The 15,828-nt window shown below is 39.4% G+C and overlaps 2 protein-coding genes across 5 annotated transcripts in view; one reads left to right on the forward strand and one right to left on the reverse strand.

The window, feature by feature from the left end:
* Positions 1 to 15,828, reverse strand: part of psd3l (pleckstrin and Sec7 domain containing 3, like) — a 134,526-nt gene that overhangs the window by 69,739 nt on the left and 48,959 nt on the right. The window contains exons 1-2 of one of the 4 annotated variants that reach the window (XM_082157336.1): positions 15,345 to 15,770; positions 4,482 to 4,673 (exon numbers count right to left, since the gene is read on the reverse strand). In XM_082157336.1, coding sequence (XP_082013462.1) covers positions 4,482 to 4,627 — 146 coding nt within the window. In that variant the 5' untranslated portion in view covers positions 4,628 to 4,673; positions 15,345 to 15,770. Of the gene's footprint in view, positions 1 to 4,481; positions 4,674 to 9,140; positions 9,456 to 15,344; positions 15,771 to 15,828 lie in introns of those variants that run through there. The other 3 variants (XM_082157335.1, XM_082157334.1, XM_082157333.1) reach the window with 3 other exon arrangements.
* LOC309488885 (uncharacterized protein) overlaps positions 10,407 to 15,828 on the forward strand; it is a gene marked incomplete at its 3' end in the record, with an annotated part of 61,387 nt that continues 55,965 nt past the window's right edge. Inside the window, exon 1 of the mRNA XM_082157303.1 lies at positions 10,407 to 12,533. The remainder of the gene's footprint in view (positions 12,534 to 15,828) is intronic.

Raw genomic sequence — 15,828 nt, forward strand, 5'->3', positions numbered from 1 at the left:
GAGGCAGCAGGAGAGTGAGACAGGATGAGCTCATGCTGTGGACAGTGGTGGTCTAAAGACAGCAGGAGAGTGAGACAGCAGGAGAGTGAGGAAGCAGGAGAGTGAGACAGGATGAGCTCATGCTGTGGACAGTGATGGTCTAAAGACAGCAGGAGAGTGAGACAGCAGGAGAGTGAGGCAGCAGCTCATGCTGTGGACAGTGATGGTCTAAAGACAGCAGGAGAGTGAGGCAGCAGGAGAGTGAGACAGCATGAGCTCATGCTGTGGACAGTGATGGTCTTCAGACAGCAGGAGAGTGAGACAGCATGAGAGTGAGATAGGATGAGCTCATGCTGTGGACAGTGATGGTCTAAAGACAGCAGGAGAGTGAGGCAGCAGAAGAGTGAGACAGCATGAGCTCATGCTGTGGACAGTGGTGGTCTTCAGACAGCAGGAGAGTGAGACAGCATGAGAGTGAGATAGGATGAGTTCATGCTGTGGACAGTGATGGTCTTACAGACAGCAGGAGAGTGAGACAGCAGGAGAGTGAGGCAGCAGGAGAGTGAGGCAGCTGTGGAGGCGATGCTAGAGAGCACACTGGAGTAATGATGCTCTCCTCTGGAGGACCGTGTCTGGCACTGAGAGTGCTTATGAATATGGATGAGTGCCTGTATGTTCAAATCTGTATTTAGTGTGTGAGAATGAGAGGGCTGAGGGCAGTTCTTTAAGAGGACTGAGGGTGTTTAACTGCTCCAGTGCAGTCACTGACCTGAGCTCACACAAACATCTGACAGAACCATATCTGAGAAAACACTGAGCACAGTTTACCGCAGTAAACTAGAAGATTACTGAAATTAAGCTGTTTTGGATGCTCTTATCCAGGCTACGCAATGTATGAATCCCACTATAAAAATATCTTTGTTGAGAAAATAGTGTCAAATTTGTTTTAAAGGCATGGACAGAGCTGTGCCAATTTAAAAATCAAGAGGGGATACAGTGAATTGGGTTTCCACATGCACAACTGGACCCACCTCTGACATTAAACTCACAGCATTTATTTATATAGCTCTTTTCAAAGCAGTTTTAAAGAGTAATACTGTAGTAATGAGGGCTTAAATTCTGTTTAAAATATGATGCCTTAATGTATTTGTCTGTAAATCCCAAGTAAGCAAGTCAAAGTCTTGACTGTGTCAAGGAACGAAAAACTACAGGAGTCTGAAGTGTAAATGTACGGCAAGACATTTGTATTGAAACCAGGGTTTCCGTTGTCCGGTAATTGCCGGACATTGGCCGGAAAAAAAATGAAATGTCCGACAAAATTAAATCTCTCCGGTCAAATTGTCCGATTAAAATTACCTAATAATCCCGCCCCCCTAACACAATCTGAATTTGAGAATAAGCCTAAAATGTATAAAACAAAAATACACCAACCTTTGGCTATGTTATAAAGGAACAGGCTCTACCGTTTGAAAGTTATTAAACAACATCGCATGCTGCATTTCAAATAAAGCGCACGCCTAAAACGGCTGTAATATAGACCTAAACAACGAACGAATGAGTGAGACGTTTCATATATGGCCAGGCCCAGGCAGACTAGCCGTAAAAGCTTTTTTCAGAGGCCAGACGCGACGGACGATGGTGAATCAGGAACGCCTGAAGCCTCAGATGTCCAGACAGCTCCACCACCACCGGAGAAAAAGCAGAATCGGATCAAGACGAAGCAGCGAAGTCGCCTTGCGGAGAACAATTACGCTCCGCGGAACAATTACGCGGCTTATGCGCATTGCAAGTTGTGGAGAGACACTAGCCGCGTTTCCATTAGGCTACCCTTCAAATTGCGCAAATTGAAATTGCGAATTAAAAATACGCACAATGGAAACACGTTAATTTCGCAAAAACTCCCGTTTATCGCAAGAACGTTTTTATACTCGCATGAGGTGGTTTTTCAGGCAATTCGAAAAAGGAATATTTCGCAAAACTGCAATGGAAACAGTTTTTGCGCATTTGCAGTCACCTGACTTAGAAGACGCGGTGTGTTTGAGGTCCATGTATAGCTACGCAAATAATAATAATTGTATATTATTTTATTATATTATAACATTTAATAAGCTATATTTAGAAGACGCTTTTATGCAAAAAAGGAACAAAGCTGAGTGTGGAGCGCGCACTGCATGGCACGGAGGCGCGGGCGTGACCACTTGCATTTTCCTATTAACAATGGAAACAACTTAAAATACTCTATAATTTCTGGTCATACAGAAAATAATAATACATTATTCTCAACTACTTTTATTTGTGTAAACTCACAATAACAAGAAAACGTTGTGCTTTTGTAAAATAAAATAAAACAATCAGACGCACTTTCATGATCTCCATAAACTGAAGCGCGAGAACTGAAACAAAATATAGCCTATGTAGGCTAAAGCTTGAAATGTCCACTTTAAAACGAACAAATTCGAATCGAAAGCTAATACCTTCTGATTATGTACCTAATCCGTATGAAAGGTGCATTTCTCTCTAAAAGCGCATCTGCTTAACAGCGGAGATGGAGATGTGATTTTAGCCGACACTTAGAAAACAATAGTTTATTCATAATATTAATGGCTCTTCTCATTCAGCACTGCGGGAAAAACATCAATTCCAGGTTCTAATTTGGCCTTTGAAAACCAGTAAAATCGACATGTTTTTCATATTAATTTGTGAATATTTTAAATGTTTAATAAAGGGGCAAAAAGTCATAAACAAAAATCAGAAAATGCGTCGGTATTTACTTTTTTTGCGCAGCAGTTTGTGTAGCCAGTTCAAATTAAAATTTTGGTGTTCAACTTTGCGTTTTAAAAAGACAACAACCGTTTATTTTTCGTTTTTCAATTACGGGTTAAAAAAGGAAAAACGAATGGACAAAAGTAGCCTACATGGATCGTTTGGACAGAATACGAGACAGAGTTCTTTATTAAATTCATAAAAGAAACAATAATTAGCCTATAGGAATACTGGATTCTAAATCTCAAATAAATGCCACAATCAAAACCTCGGAGCAGAAATGAGGGCGAAACACCCAGAAACTCCCTGTGTCGTTCGCAGTACAAGGGTCTTTCCCTGCCATTAATGCTTGGATAACACGCCACGTCTCCTTCCTTTAATAATAATAATAATGTCTAATGCGGTGGCTGTGATATTATATAAACCAACGTCTGTTGCCGTGATTTTTTAAATGACTTATCGTGAGAGAAAAAAGGACGTTTAGTCGCATATAACATCGGTTAATGGAAACGCTGTCATTTCGCAATAGTTTTTTATCGATATTTAGATAATAGCGCAAAACATTTGTGCAAATCTGTAATGGAAATGCGGCTATTTACACCGCGAGATATTCAGATATTTTATGTGGGGAAGGGGGATTGGTTTGTTAAACTATGAATGTGAAACCATGGTAAAAACAATTGGCGTTGATTGACGCCAATCGGACGTTCATGTTTTTTTTCCGTCTATTTGAAAGTTAGGCTAATAAACATGTTGCTTTCTATACGGCCTGATTATGTCATTTTAAGTTACATAGCCTGCCTCCAGTTTTCCTCAACTTGACTAATTAAGAGGCAATATTTGACCGGCATATCATCAAAATGTCCGGAAAACGAAATCTCTGCCGGTCACTTTGACCGGCACCATTTTTTTCTAGCGGAAACTCTGATTGAAACATTCACGCACCATTTTTTACGCAAACTTCGGAATTTATTTTTTTTAAATCTGCCATAAATGTGTGGACTGTGCCCACACACTCTTTTAGTGTGAGCAAATTGATGACCTGGGAATGCTATTAAACAAGCAATTTTTTAAACATTTTTTACGTTATGCTTTTGGCCTTTTTGTGGTTTTATTGGATAGGACAGTAGAGATTTTGACAGGAAAGTATGGGGTAGAGACAGAGGGGAACAGGATCGGTAAAGGACCTCGAGCTGGGAATCGACCTCGGTTCGCCGGAGTCGCGCTATATGTCGGTACACTAACCACGAGGCTAACGGCTCTACCATGCTACGTTTTAATGCTGCAACAACGAGCATTGCCTGGCTCATGGGAATTCCTTTTTGAATTGTGCTCTAAATTGCAGAAATCATGCTCTGGGTTGCAAATAAAACATTTTCACCTTAATAACAATTAATATGTGATGTGCCCTTAACTAAGAAGATGGCTTAGCAACATAAGGTACATGCCGGACTCGTTCAGTGGTTAAACGGTCGATTAGTTGGTTTCTGCAGTGGCTTTATCAGAGAGAATTCATTGAGAACATGGTGAAGTGATACAGAAGTGTAATGTGGTCAATAAACCCAGAACTACCTGCCAACCAATCAGACTCAAACCATGTATTTCTGCAGGTTGTCGTTCTTCAGATTCAAGTTAGAGGCTAATGTTTTCATATTCCTCTGGTTTGTGGTTATAAAACAGGTAACCAATCAAACAAAGCAGGAAAACCCCAAACTGAATGTGTGTCTGAAAGCACTCACTTCTTGCCCAGGTGTTTGGCCACATCGGAGCGCCGGAAGCCCTCGAGGTGGTAAAGCCGCCGGGCCAGACGCCGGGCCGCTTCATGGTCCTTCCGGCTGCCATTGTGGAGAACATCTGAGTCCTTAAGACAGTCCACAGCATCCATGTCTGAGTCCCAGTCCGACAGCACGTCCTTCAGCCCTGCATCGCTGCTACACAACACACAACCGCACATTACACCGGTACAATCACACAACAACCAGCTAGTCAGTTAGAGTAAAACATTTTTTATATGTTTTAGGCCTTGTCCACTCTAATTTCTCTCCGTTTTGGCCTTCCGTCCACACTGAGACAGCGTTTTTTTTCATGAAAACAAAGCTTTTTGAAAACGCTTTTCAAACAAAGTGGATAAATTTGAAAACGCTGTTTTAGCCCTGTAGTGTGGACTGTCAGAACAGAGGCATTTAAAACCGATGATGTAAGTTTAGTCATGTGACGCATATTGTAACAATATTCATGTTTATTGTGCCTGTTATGTGCTATTCACTTTCACACAGGTGCTAAAATATGTTACTTTGCACTATCCTGCATATCACAGTCCTGCAAAGATGAAAAAAAATCAACTCGCATTTGCTGTCCTGCAATGTGAACGCAGTTCATCACTTTTTCTTTTCTTTTTTTTTGTCTTCTTTATTTTCTCTTTTCTGGGTATTATTATTTGATTTTGTCTTTTGTTTTGCTTTGTTCGTCTGATATCTCTCTAACAGTAACAGACATATCTGAAATCTCTGTGTCTAGACCGCATCATTAGACGCATTTCACCAGAGAGAAACAAATGCAAAGCCAAATCCACAGGCCGCCGATACAGAAGATCAATGTCACCACAGGCCTCTGCCAACAGAGACGACAGCCAAAACTACACCAGAAACTGTCCTCCCACATCAGTGACATCATCCAAGATCTCAAGAGTCCAATCTGTGTTCTTCTGTTCGGGCCACTGAGGGATAATACACACAAACACTAGCTGTGTCATGAAGGACAGCATCTGAAGAAGGTTATGATCATTCACACAGAGACGTGACACTGAGATGCAGGGAGGAGGTTGATTGAATAAGATGAATGACCATGAAAACTTTAATTAAATAGTATTGTTCACTGAGGTCGTTTGTACTTCATTTCATCTAATATACTGTATTAGTCCAGTATCCGCTCTCCTCAAGTCCTCACACACACCTCACCGCAGTTTAACAGTGCCATCTGTTGAGTGCCTGAACAAATGACAACAGAAAGGAGAAGAGAAGTTCCTGATGTACAGTCGGAGATCTGCGTGCGCTCATTGGCAGGAGAGGCGGTTATGCAACTGTGTCTTCTGCTCCTCTACTCTGATTGGACAAGAGCGCTGTCACTTCTTCACTGTATAAACGGTGACACAAAAACTAATAGAAATTTCCTTGCACTACTTTCTGTGAAACATGGGCACCGTAAATGATGCTAATTGTGAAGAAAAATAGAGAGAATAAAGTTCCTCACTTTTTTTAAGGGAGTTTTTACAGTTGTCCATGATTTCAGATTAAAACTTTATACACTTTTGTAGTCTGACTGTAAGAGATTTAACATTAAACATGATATAGGACTAATACTGCACAGATAATGTACCATGCATTATACAGAATTAGAAAATAAGATATTTAATTATTGAAAATACTGGGCATATCAACATGGCATACTGATTTACATGCTAACAATGGCACATTAAAATAGACAATCACAGAATTTAACATTACCTTTATGATATATCCTACAAAATAAAGTGATATTAGTACGAGTGAAGAGATTGCGCAGTGCAGTTTATGAACGTGACGAATAACTCAAGATCTGAGACACTTGCACGAGACACATTAATGCCATCTAAACTAATCCAGAGATCACTTTTAAAGGTATTTTACCATTTAAACATCATGTGTGAACTGATGAAACACTTGTAATGGTTTAAAAGCAGTTTACAGAGACTGTAACATTAGTGGTAAAAATGATGAAGAAAACGCCGCAGCTTTTAAAAGTCATTTCCAGTGACTGACGTCTCAGAGTTTGTCTTTACTGTGTGCTTTTCTACCGATGTGTGAAAGCAGTAAAAGACTGAAAGCTGTTGCTTGTGTGAGCAGCAAATGTGATGCCTTCACTAATCTGCCAATTTTACAGCAATTTAGCAGGTTTAATGTGTGAAAGTGTCTGAAACAGAGACGCACTATATCTGTACATCTGTTTGTGGATGAACTCGTTTCTCTTTCGACTTTCTGAAGGCAATTATTTCTTCAATATGCCACAAATATGCTAATACAGTCTTCAGAAACACATAAATTATTCATAATATCACATAAGTACATGTGAAATACAGTCTAAATACTGTAATCAAAAACACATTAAATTTATTCAGCCTTCAAGTGTGTCTCAATGAAGTCAACATTGCTTCAAGCTTTTAATGTCATTTTTCAAGTTAATAGTCAAAAAAATTTATTAAAACATAAATTATTTTTCTTTCTTTAGTCACTATAGTTGTTTGATTAATATTTGCATTTATTACACTGCTATTTAATTGTGTTTTTGATATCAACCAAGATATTTTTGTCCTACCTGTTAACATTTACAAAACCTGTGTGTACAGTAACATGAGTTACTGTCATAATAGATATTATTATATTATTATATTATTATTCAACAAGAGTGTTGCCAATCAGTCACTAATATTTGACCACTGTGATCACACTGATACTATTGGCCAACACTAATCTGATTATCTTATTCAGAAAGTATCTTGCCACACTTTTATTCACAGGCCATCACACTGTAACAGTCCAGACATTTACATTTTCTGTAAAGACTAAATGATTATATTTTTATACATCAGGATCCATAGAAAACTAATATTAACAGTGACACACAACTATTAGCATTAAGGGTTCAATATCACATCCTACTGGAAATACATTAAAAAAACAAGAAGGATATATATAACCGATACAAGCACTAAACGTCTCCAGTTATTAGCGTCTAGGATTTGTTTGCCCTTCTTCAGCATTAAGTTCAGGAATAGGCTAGTTAATAATCAAGCATTTGCATAAAGGCAATTCACTGCAGGGTAAACGGTTATTGTGGTGCCGATGCTTGTAGAGTTTGACACAAACACAGCGCTGAGACGAGTAACTGATTACTTAAACTTATCCAAAATAATGGTAAAATAGTAAATAATAGTGGACAAGTGCCAATCATATTTCTTCTCTTTTCTCTCTACACTATGCTTTACAATAGAGCTAGAGAAACTAGACAAAGGCAAAGTCTTATTTAAAAATATTTATGCATTTAAAATGCCTTTCTCTTCTTATTGTTATAAATATATTTCCATAATGTTGCCAGGTAGTTACACAAGCTACATTACTTACTATAGGCACCCTGACAGGACACAAGCAGTATTTTATTTAAATCTTTAAAAAGTAGTAGTGTATTAAATTACACTGTATTAAATGTGTATTACATTATGTTTTTGTCATCCTCATTCTCAAATTAGCATATAAACATGAGTAAATAATAATCTTAAAGTCAAGCACTGAAATATATTAATATTACCATGAATTTTTTAAGAGCAAACACATGGCAAAATATTAACTTGATTATTAAAACTGACAATTTGGTTTTATTAATGTCTGAAGCAATAATTCCCAGAACTTTGACGTTTTGTTCTACAGTGTAACTGCACGCACGCGCACACACACACACACACACACACACACACACACACACACACACACACACACACACACACACACACACACACACACACACACACACACACACACCTAATGTTCTCTTATGTAGTTAAGAGTAAAGAGAGAAGTGTTTCTGATACTGAAGGTGTTGTAAGTCTAGTGTTTCACCACAGGGAGGCAGTCATAACAGATCATCAGAACATCTGTTCTCACACTAGTCCATCAAAACATCATACAGCACACATCAATACAGGTGTGAAAACAATGAAGATGTCCAGGCAGAATGTCTCATACCCTCACATTTGTCCAGGGTAGTTTACACCCTTGATATCAGCTTAATATCTGTCACACACACTCAACGCCTCAGCAGTTAAACATTACAACTGGACATTAGTGCACAAGTGCATGATGTGTTTAAAGTAGACTGACGTGTTCCTATTCACAGCTTATTGGACAAGTGCAGTGTGTGTGTGTGTGTGTGTGTGTGTGTGTGTGTGTGTGTGTGTGTGTGTGTGTGTGTGTGTGTGTCATGGTCAGACACAACAAGAGGACATAATAATAATAATAATAATAATAAATAGTAGCGATGAAACTCCAAATATCCAAGTATGCGCGTTGTGTACATCTCTGATAATGTTTTCTTAATGAAAAAAGGAGTTCGTTTGTGCGTTATGAAAGACTCAATGTAATTTACCAAAGAGAGAAACATTAAAACATTTCACTCCAAAGTTTACCCCGCACGCGACGCGTCACAATAGAACGCAACGCTCCCGTTAAAAATGACCGAAGTTGTTTGTATGAACAACCCATGCGCGTCAACTATTCACAACATCATCGATTATAAAGCGCGCGTCGCGTTCTGATGTGTCGCGTCGCGTCGCGTGCAGTTCTCAAACTTTCACTAGTGTCTTTGTTTACCTGCGGATTTCACGTACACGTCCAGCGCGCGAACAACCTCCAGCTCTCACACGACGCTCTCACGAACATCTCGACGGAGACGCGAGCTCAAACGCGCCGGGAAACTTCACACATCGCCGGTGAAAGTAGGAAAATAAAGCGCTGTTGAAAGTTCAGCGCATACTAGTGTCTGCTGCTCATCTCTCGACTCCAGCATTTCCCACAAACCCTTGCTTCTCCCAGCCAGACCTCAGAGGAGGAGGAGGAGAAGAGCAGCAAACTATTCTTCCTCAAAACAGCTGAAGGAAGACTGAGGAGGAAAGTAGTATGCTAATGTGTGTTTGAAGTGCGCAGGAGTCTGCTTTAAACATCACCGACATGGCATTACATAATAAAGAGCTGATTTATTTTTGTTTCAGATAGTAATAAAGATAGGCTACATAAATGAATGAGCACATTTTGTTCTCTTAGCCTTCTACAGAGATCCTGTGCTTACCAGTATGAAATCACAGATAACCTACAATAATAACCAAGTAAAAAAAAAAAATCTTATGGAACTATTTTTAAAGCTAATTTAGTCATTGTTTGTGATGAGAGAAGTTGCTTCATTTCTGTGAGAACCACAACTAGAACATTTAATTGGTTTTAAGAGCACCACTATAAACTGAAAGTGGCCACACCTCTCACTCGAAATGGAAAACACAAGGAAAGCTGCTCTATTAGGATTTAGCTGAACTGAAGAAACCAAAAATGTATCAGAAACCAGATATAATTGTTTTTACTAGTGTGTGCAGGACACTATAGATAATGTATGTAAGTGAGGATAGAAAAATAAAGTAAACTGAGACATATTATACCCAAATATTCTTCCTACAGCGACTACCAGTAACATGTATACAAATTTGGGACCAAAAATGATTCAGACACTTGATCATGTTTTACTGAAGTGTTTTTTCTTTAATTGCTAATGCGACCTTTTTACACACAGACTGAACAAAATGAAGCGTTGCTTGGTGATCGGTTGAGCTAAACCGGTATTATCTAATGGTGTTGTTAAATTTAACAGCAGACAAAACCAGTGAAATATCAACTAAGTTCGTCAAATTGTTTTACCATTTTCTAAACTATAGCGGATAACTGTGAAAATGTGAGAAATGTTGAAGGTGTCTGAATACATTTTGGTTTGAGTATGTTAAAAGTGCTCTAAGCGATGTTGGGTGACGTCACGTTCGAAGTATTGTCAAACAGAGCTAGCTCGACCCTCCCCCCTCCTCATCCCGTCCCCTCCCTTCCGTGCTTCCTGAAACAGTCATGAACCAGTCAAGGGCTTTTCCAATGTAAATTTGCATGTTGCATTTCAGATGTAAAAGCGCAAACAAACTGAATTATTAATGCAGGGCTGCATGTAGGCTAATTGTTAAATAACTATTTAACAGTGATAATAATGTATCATTACTGCTTAGCTAAACATGGAAAATTCAGCATTTACAGCAGGCCATAAGGTAGGGTTGGGCAATAGCCAAAGAAATCCAAATTTTTGGGCTAAACGGCGATGTATGGTATAAACTCAGTATTTATTTATTTTTTCTATTTGAATAAAAAAAAAACAACAACTGTATTTAATAAAAAAAAATTATTTCATATCCTGATTAATATTGTCCTACAAACAATGTCCATATTGAAGGCTATGAAAACAAACATAGTGAATTGCAGTCTATCCAAAAAAGGGGTCAAATCACATTACATTCTAACATTGCAACATTACAATCTAAAAACAAAATAATGCTTTTTAAAGAAGTTTACTAAAATGAAAATTAAAAAAAATTTAAACAAAACTGATATCATAAAAATACACTTTGAAATTCTTTAGCATTTATGTTCCCCAACAACAACAAATATTCAACATCAAATATTTTAGCAAAATATATATTTATAATTTAGTGTTAATGTATATTTTAGTCAGAATTATCGCGCTCCGTCTGTTCGCCGCACATGCGCGCGGCGACGCTCGTTCACGGCAGTTTAGCCTGCGGACGCTCGCCCTCTCATGACAGCAAAATGGAAATATTTGCTTGACTTTCTAACATTTACAGATGGAGAATATGCCCGTGGAATGTAAGTTATGCACTGATGAAATGATTGTATATCCCTTCAGCTTAAAGATTATTAATAGAGGTATATTTGTTTCCACCAATCGCTGCACAAGTGAAGTTTATGTATGATGACGAAAGCACGTTAGCAGTAGCCCTCCCGGAACCCATAGAGAATGCAGTGCCTGCAGTTCGAAAAAAAAAATCTGTGTATGGAAGTCTATGGGAACGCTCGCCCAGTGAAATCGCCCAAAAAGAGGCAGTACTCCACAACACAACTTGATGCTGATTGGACTATATCCAGAGACAGAACAACAGTGATGGCTAGCGAAACTCTGGTTGAATGCGCATGTGACTGAAAAAGTCCCTTCCACACTTTGGTGGTGCGTCGCCCAGTCGCCCTAATGACGAAACCGCCCGTTTCAAACTATAAAGAATTATTAAGAGCTCTACAAAAGTAAGGGACAGATAGGCGATGCATGAAGTGCTCTGTGCTGCGGCGCGTGATGCATGCTGGGAAACAGTGGTGTATGGCTCATGACCACACATGTTGGGTTTCTCTGAGGCCCTGAAGGGAGAGTCTGTCCAGCTGTGGATCTACAGCACAGAAGACCTTCTGACTGCAACACTTCTGCTGATGAGAATCAGGGCTGAAAAGGCTGAGAACAAGCTAAACTGATACTACAATAAGCTTAACATTCACAACATGTAATTATGACACTTTAAAAAAAAGGGTTGAGAATCAAACAGCAAATCGCGTGAATGATATAACGATAACACAACTGTTGTTTGAATGATAAAGTGATTGCAGGGTACAGTGCAGTTCACAGGTGAAACTTAAAAACGAAATTGGAGAACGAACTGGTTTGACGTCATTTTGAACAAAAAAAACTGCCATTGGTCCGTGGTGATGATGCAATAGGTGGGTGTGGCTCTGAGGCTCCGCCTTCACCGGTTCATTTCTTCTTTCAGTCCGTCGAGGTCAGACACGAGTAAAAACATGAACACATTGGACCGCTGCTTTACAGTAGAAAATGAAGAAGTAATTTTAATCTAAAGCTACACTGACACTGTTTTATGTTTAATTCGTAATGTTTAATTCTGTAAAGCTGCTGCTGAAGCAATCTATTGTATAAAGTGGTATATAAATAAACGTGACTGGAGAGCTGAATCGCAGAGCTGCTGCAAACATTTCCACGTCACTATATTCAGATGCTTTCTGAGCTGATGTTTTCTCACCGCTGTCACAGTTTTGTTGTGTTTATTATGTTTTTGAAGAAACCGCGCAAAACATATACGTTCATCTAATTGCGCTCTCAGCAGTGTGGACGATGTCGGTATGTTCGTTAACAGTATATCGCTGTGGAGGTATTTTCAACTTCTTTTTACCCCAAGCGAAGAAAAAGAGCTTTGCCGTGAGTATATCAGGGCCTTAGGTTGATTTCAAACATTGGTAGGTTGATTTCCCTCAAAAAACTCTGTTAAAGTTATTAAAGGGTTAGTTCACCCCAAAAATGAAAAGTCTGTCATTAATTACTCCCCCTCATGTCGTTCCAAACCCGTAAGACCTTCGTTCATCTTCAGAACACAAAGATTTTTTTTATTATATCCGAGAGCTTTCTGTCCCTCCATTGACAGTCTACGTTATTACAACTTTTAAGCCCCAGAAAGGTAGTAAAGTTAAAATAGTCCATGTGACTACAGTGGTTCAACCTTTATGCTATGATGAAGTGATGAGAATACTTTTTGTGCGCAAAAAACAAACAAAAATAATGACTTTATTCAACAATTTGTTCTGTTCACTTCACTTCTCTGACACTATTCGTGTAAGCGTAAATAGTGCAGTGCTTCCAGGTTCTCCATCAGACCGGCTCACTATTGGCCGGCTCCTGCGTCAGCATCACACGCATGTGTCATGCTGCTCACGTGTACAGCGTCGGAGAAGACACGGAACAGAAGAAATTGTTGAATAAAGTCGCACAAAAAGTATTCTCGTCACTTCATAACATTAAGGTTGAATCACTGTAGTCACATGGACTATTTTAATGATGTGTTTACTACCTTTCAGGGCCTTGAAAGTGGTAGTTGCATTGCTGTCAATGGAGGGACAGAAAGCTCAAAAAGATCTTAATTTGTGTTCTGAAGATGAACAAAGGTCTTACGGGGTTTGAAACAACATGAGGGTGAGTAATTAATGACAGAAATTTCATTTTTGGGAGAACTAACCATTTAAGCAACCTAGTAGTGGCATTCATGAATTAATCAGTTTTATGAATGAATAGGTTGCATGAATGATTCAATGACTTAGTCACTTGCCGCCACCTATTGTTGTGTCGATTTCAGAGTCACTGAAAAAAACACCAGATTAAAGGGCTGTCACATCAAGGATGATGACTATAAATGATAACTATTAGTGATGCTCCGATCAGCATTTTTGGGGCCAATCACCGATCACCAAAATCATGATCTGCCGATTGCCGATCACTGCCGATCACAGAATGGAAATATGCTAGAGTCAAGAAAATCTTGAAGAACCACCAATATTTATTTAATTGTAGTTAGAAAACAAGATAACATAAGGCTACTGTAGGCCACCTTTTCCAAATAAGGCACAGTATAATTTTTCAAAACAAAGAGGGGTCAGGCAGACTACAATGGATGTAGTTGAGGAACTAACTACATCAGATCCAAAAAATAAAATAATGACAATGACATTTGAGGTTATTAAAACAGTAAGTCCCGCCCCTCGACTGCCAAAAATAAAAGTGTTCGAGCGAGCAAAATCAGCAGGCGAGAGGAGATCAAGCGCGAGAGTTGGGGAATGATCATGCACGCGCGCGAGGGCAGAGATGTCATGCGCCCGCGCAGGGTTTGAATGAGCTCGCGAGTTCCCGTTTCCTCGCGCGTAGATCTGTTATCCTCTCGCGAATGTCATTTACCGCGCGCGCCAGCATCAGTTGTGCGCTCGTTTATAATTGCTATTGAATTGCCGTCATAGGAGAACTCATTTTGCCACTGTTAAGCAAGCTCTGCTCTGCTGTTGTGTTGCCGCGCATGCGGAAAAGTTGCGCGAGTTATTTACGTCACGTGATCTGCTTTTTTGATCGGCGCTTTTGGGGGTTGCCGATGAAGCTATTTTTTGCCAATATCGGCCGATCATGATCGGCGGCCGATCAATCGGAGCATCACTAATAACTATAAATATCAAATTTTAATAATCAACTCCGAGAATAAGAAAGTCCACAACCGCTGTAACGATAACGACACAGAAGAGCGGTATTGTTTTAATCACTTTCATAATGATTTTTTAGCTGATAAAACCATTGACAGCCAATCAGAAATGAACCAGCGTTAAAGAGCTCGAGCATTTAAAGCAGCAGATGATATAACTGCAGCGCACGCTTATAATAAACAATGTTATCGTCCATTGGAGGACCACTGGAACAAACACAGACATAAAAAACAACAAGAAATTAACATAGGCTGATGAATTGTTGGATGAATCATTCACAAAATAGATGGTGAGTTTTCATTTCATGCCAATTTTAAGCATCCTGGAATTCTGTGTTTTCCATTTTGATTTTTTGGAATCCCGTTTCAATAGCTTGACTTAATTTTAATTAAAAAATAATCAACTGAATTCCATCAACTGAATCAGTTGAATTCATATTCAAACTTTGCTAATTTCATAATTTACTAAAATTGATGCATTTGACTGGCATTGGCAGACAGGGAAAAAACAGACCTGTAATTACTGCAATCAACCAATCAGAATCAAGAATTTCAAGAATCATACTATGATTACATAACATACTACATCACTATGAAGTCATTTCATGTTTCATAATATATCTTTAGAGGACCACTTCTTGCACAGAGCTCTACAAATATCACAGCAGGAACTATATCGTGGGAATATGAAATGATTTACTCTCCCATGATACTACTCAAGCAGGAAGTCTTTCTTCCACTACACACAGCTGAAATAAAAGGCCATGGAGTTAATTCAATCACAGAAGACTGAAACACACAGAGAAAGCAGAACACACACTGAAGATCACCAGCACAAACAGCCCTGGGTAAGAGAATGAAGACATTTCCCACATCACCATCCTGAGCCAAGAGAGCCACTGACCTGAGAACACACTGAAGTCCAAACGATAGTGGGGAAAAGTGTTTGTACACTCGTTGACCAGAGCGTCAGAGAGTCTGCAATAGCAACGGACCAGAGGAGTCCAGATAAAGCTCTGAAAGCGCCTCCCTCCATCTATACTACTGAGCAAAGTTAGTTTTTCTTCATTCCCTCGCACTGAAAGTATGAAGCGAAAGCCTGCACGTGTCAGCCTCCCACCCTTTCCAAACATTCTCCAACTTCCCTATTGCTGCTCCCACATTTCAGCAGCACTAAGATTGACCTCAGATTCTCTCCAGGCGTCTCCAGAATGCCGGAATAACAGCAGACGACGACACACTCACTGACACAGCCTGTTCTTACACAGACTACCACAGGAACGCTTCAGAGTTTAACAGCAGAAGTCCCTGTAAAAGCACATGAGTGTGTGTGTGTGTGTGTGTGTGTGTGTGTGTGTGTGTGTGTGTGTGTGTGTGTGTGTGTGTGT

This window comes from Leuciscus leuciscus, assembly GCF_965113295.1.
Source record: "Leuciscus leuciscus genome assembly, chromosome: 24".
Lineage (NCBI taxonomy): Eukaryota > Metazoa > Chordata > Actinopteri > Cypriniformes > Leuciscidae > Leuciscus > Leuciscus leuciscus.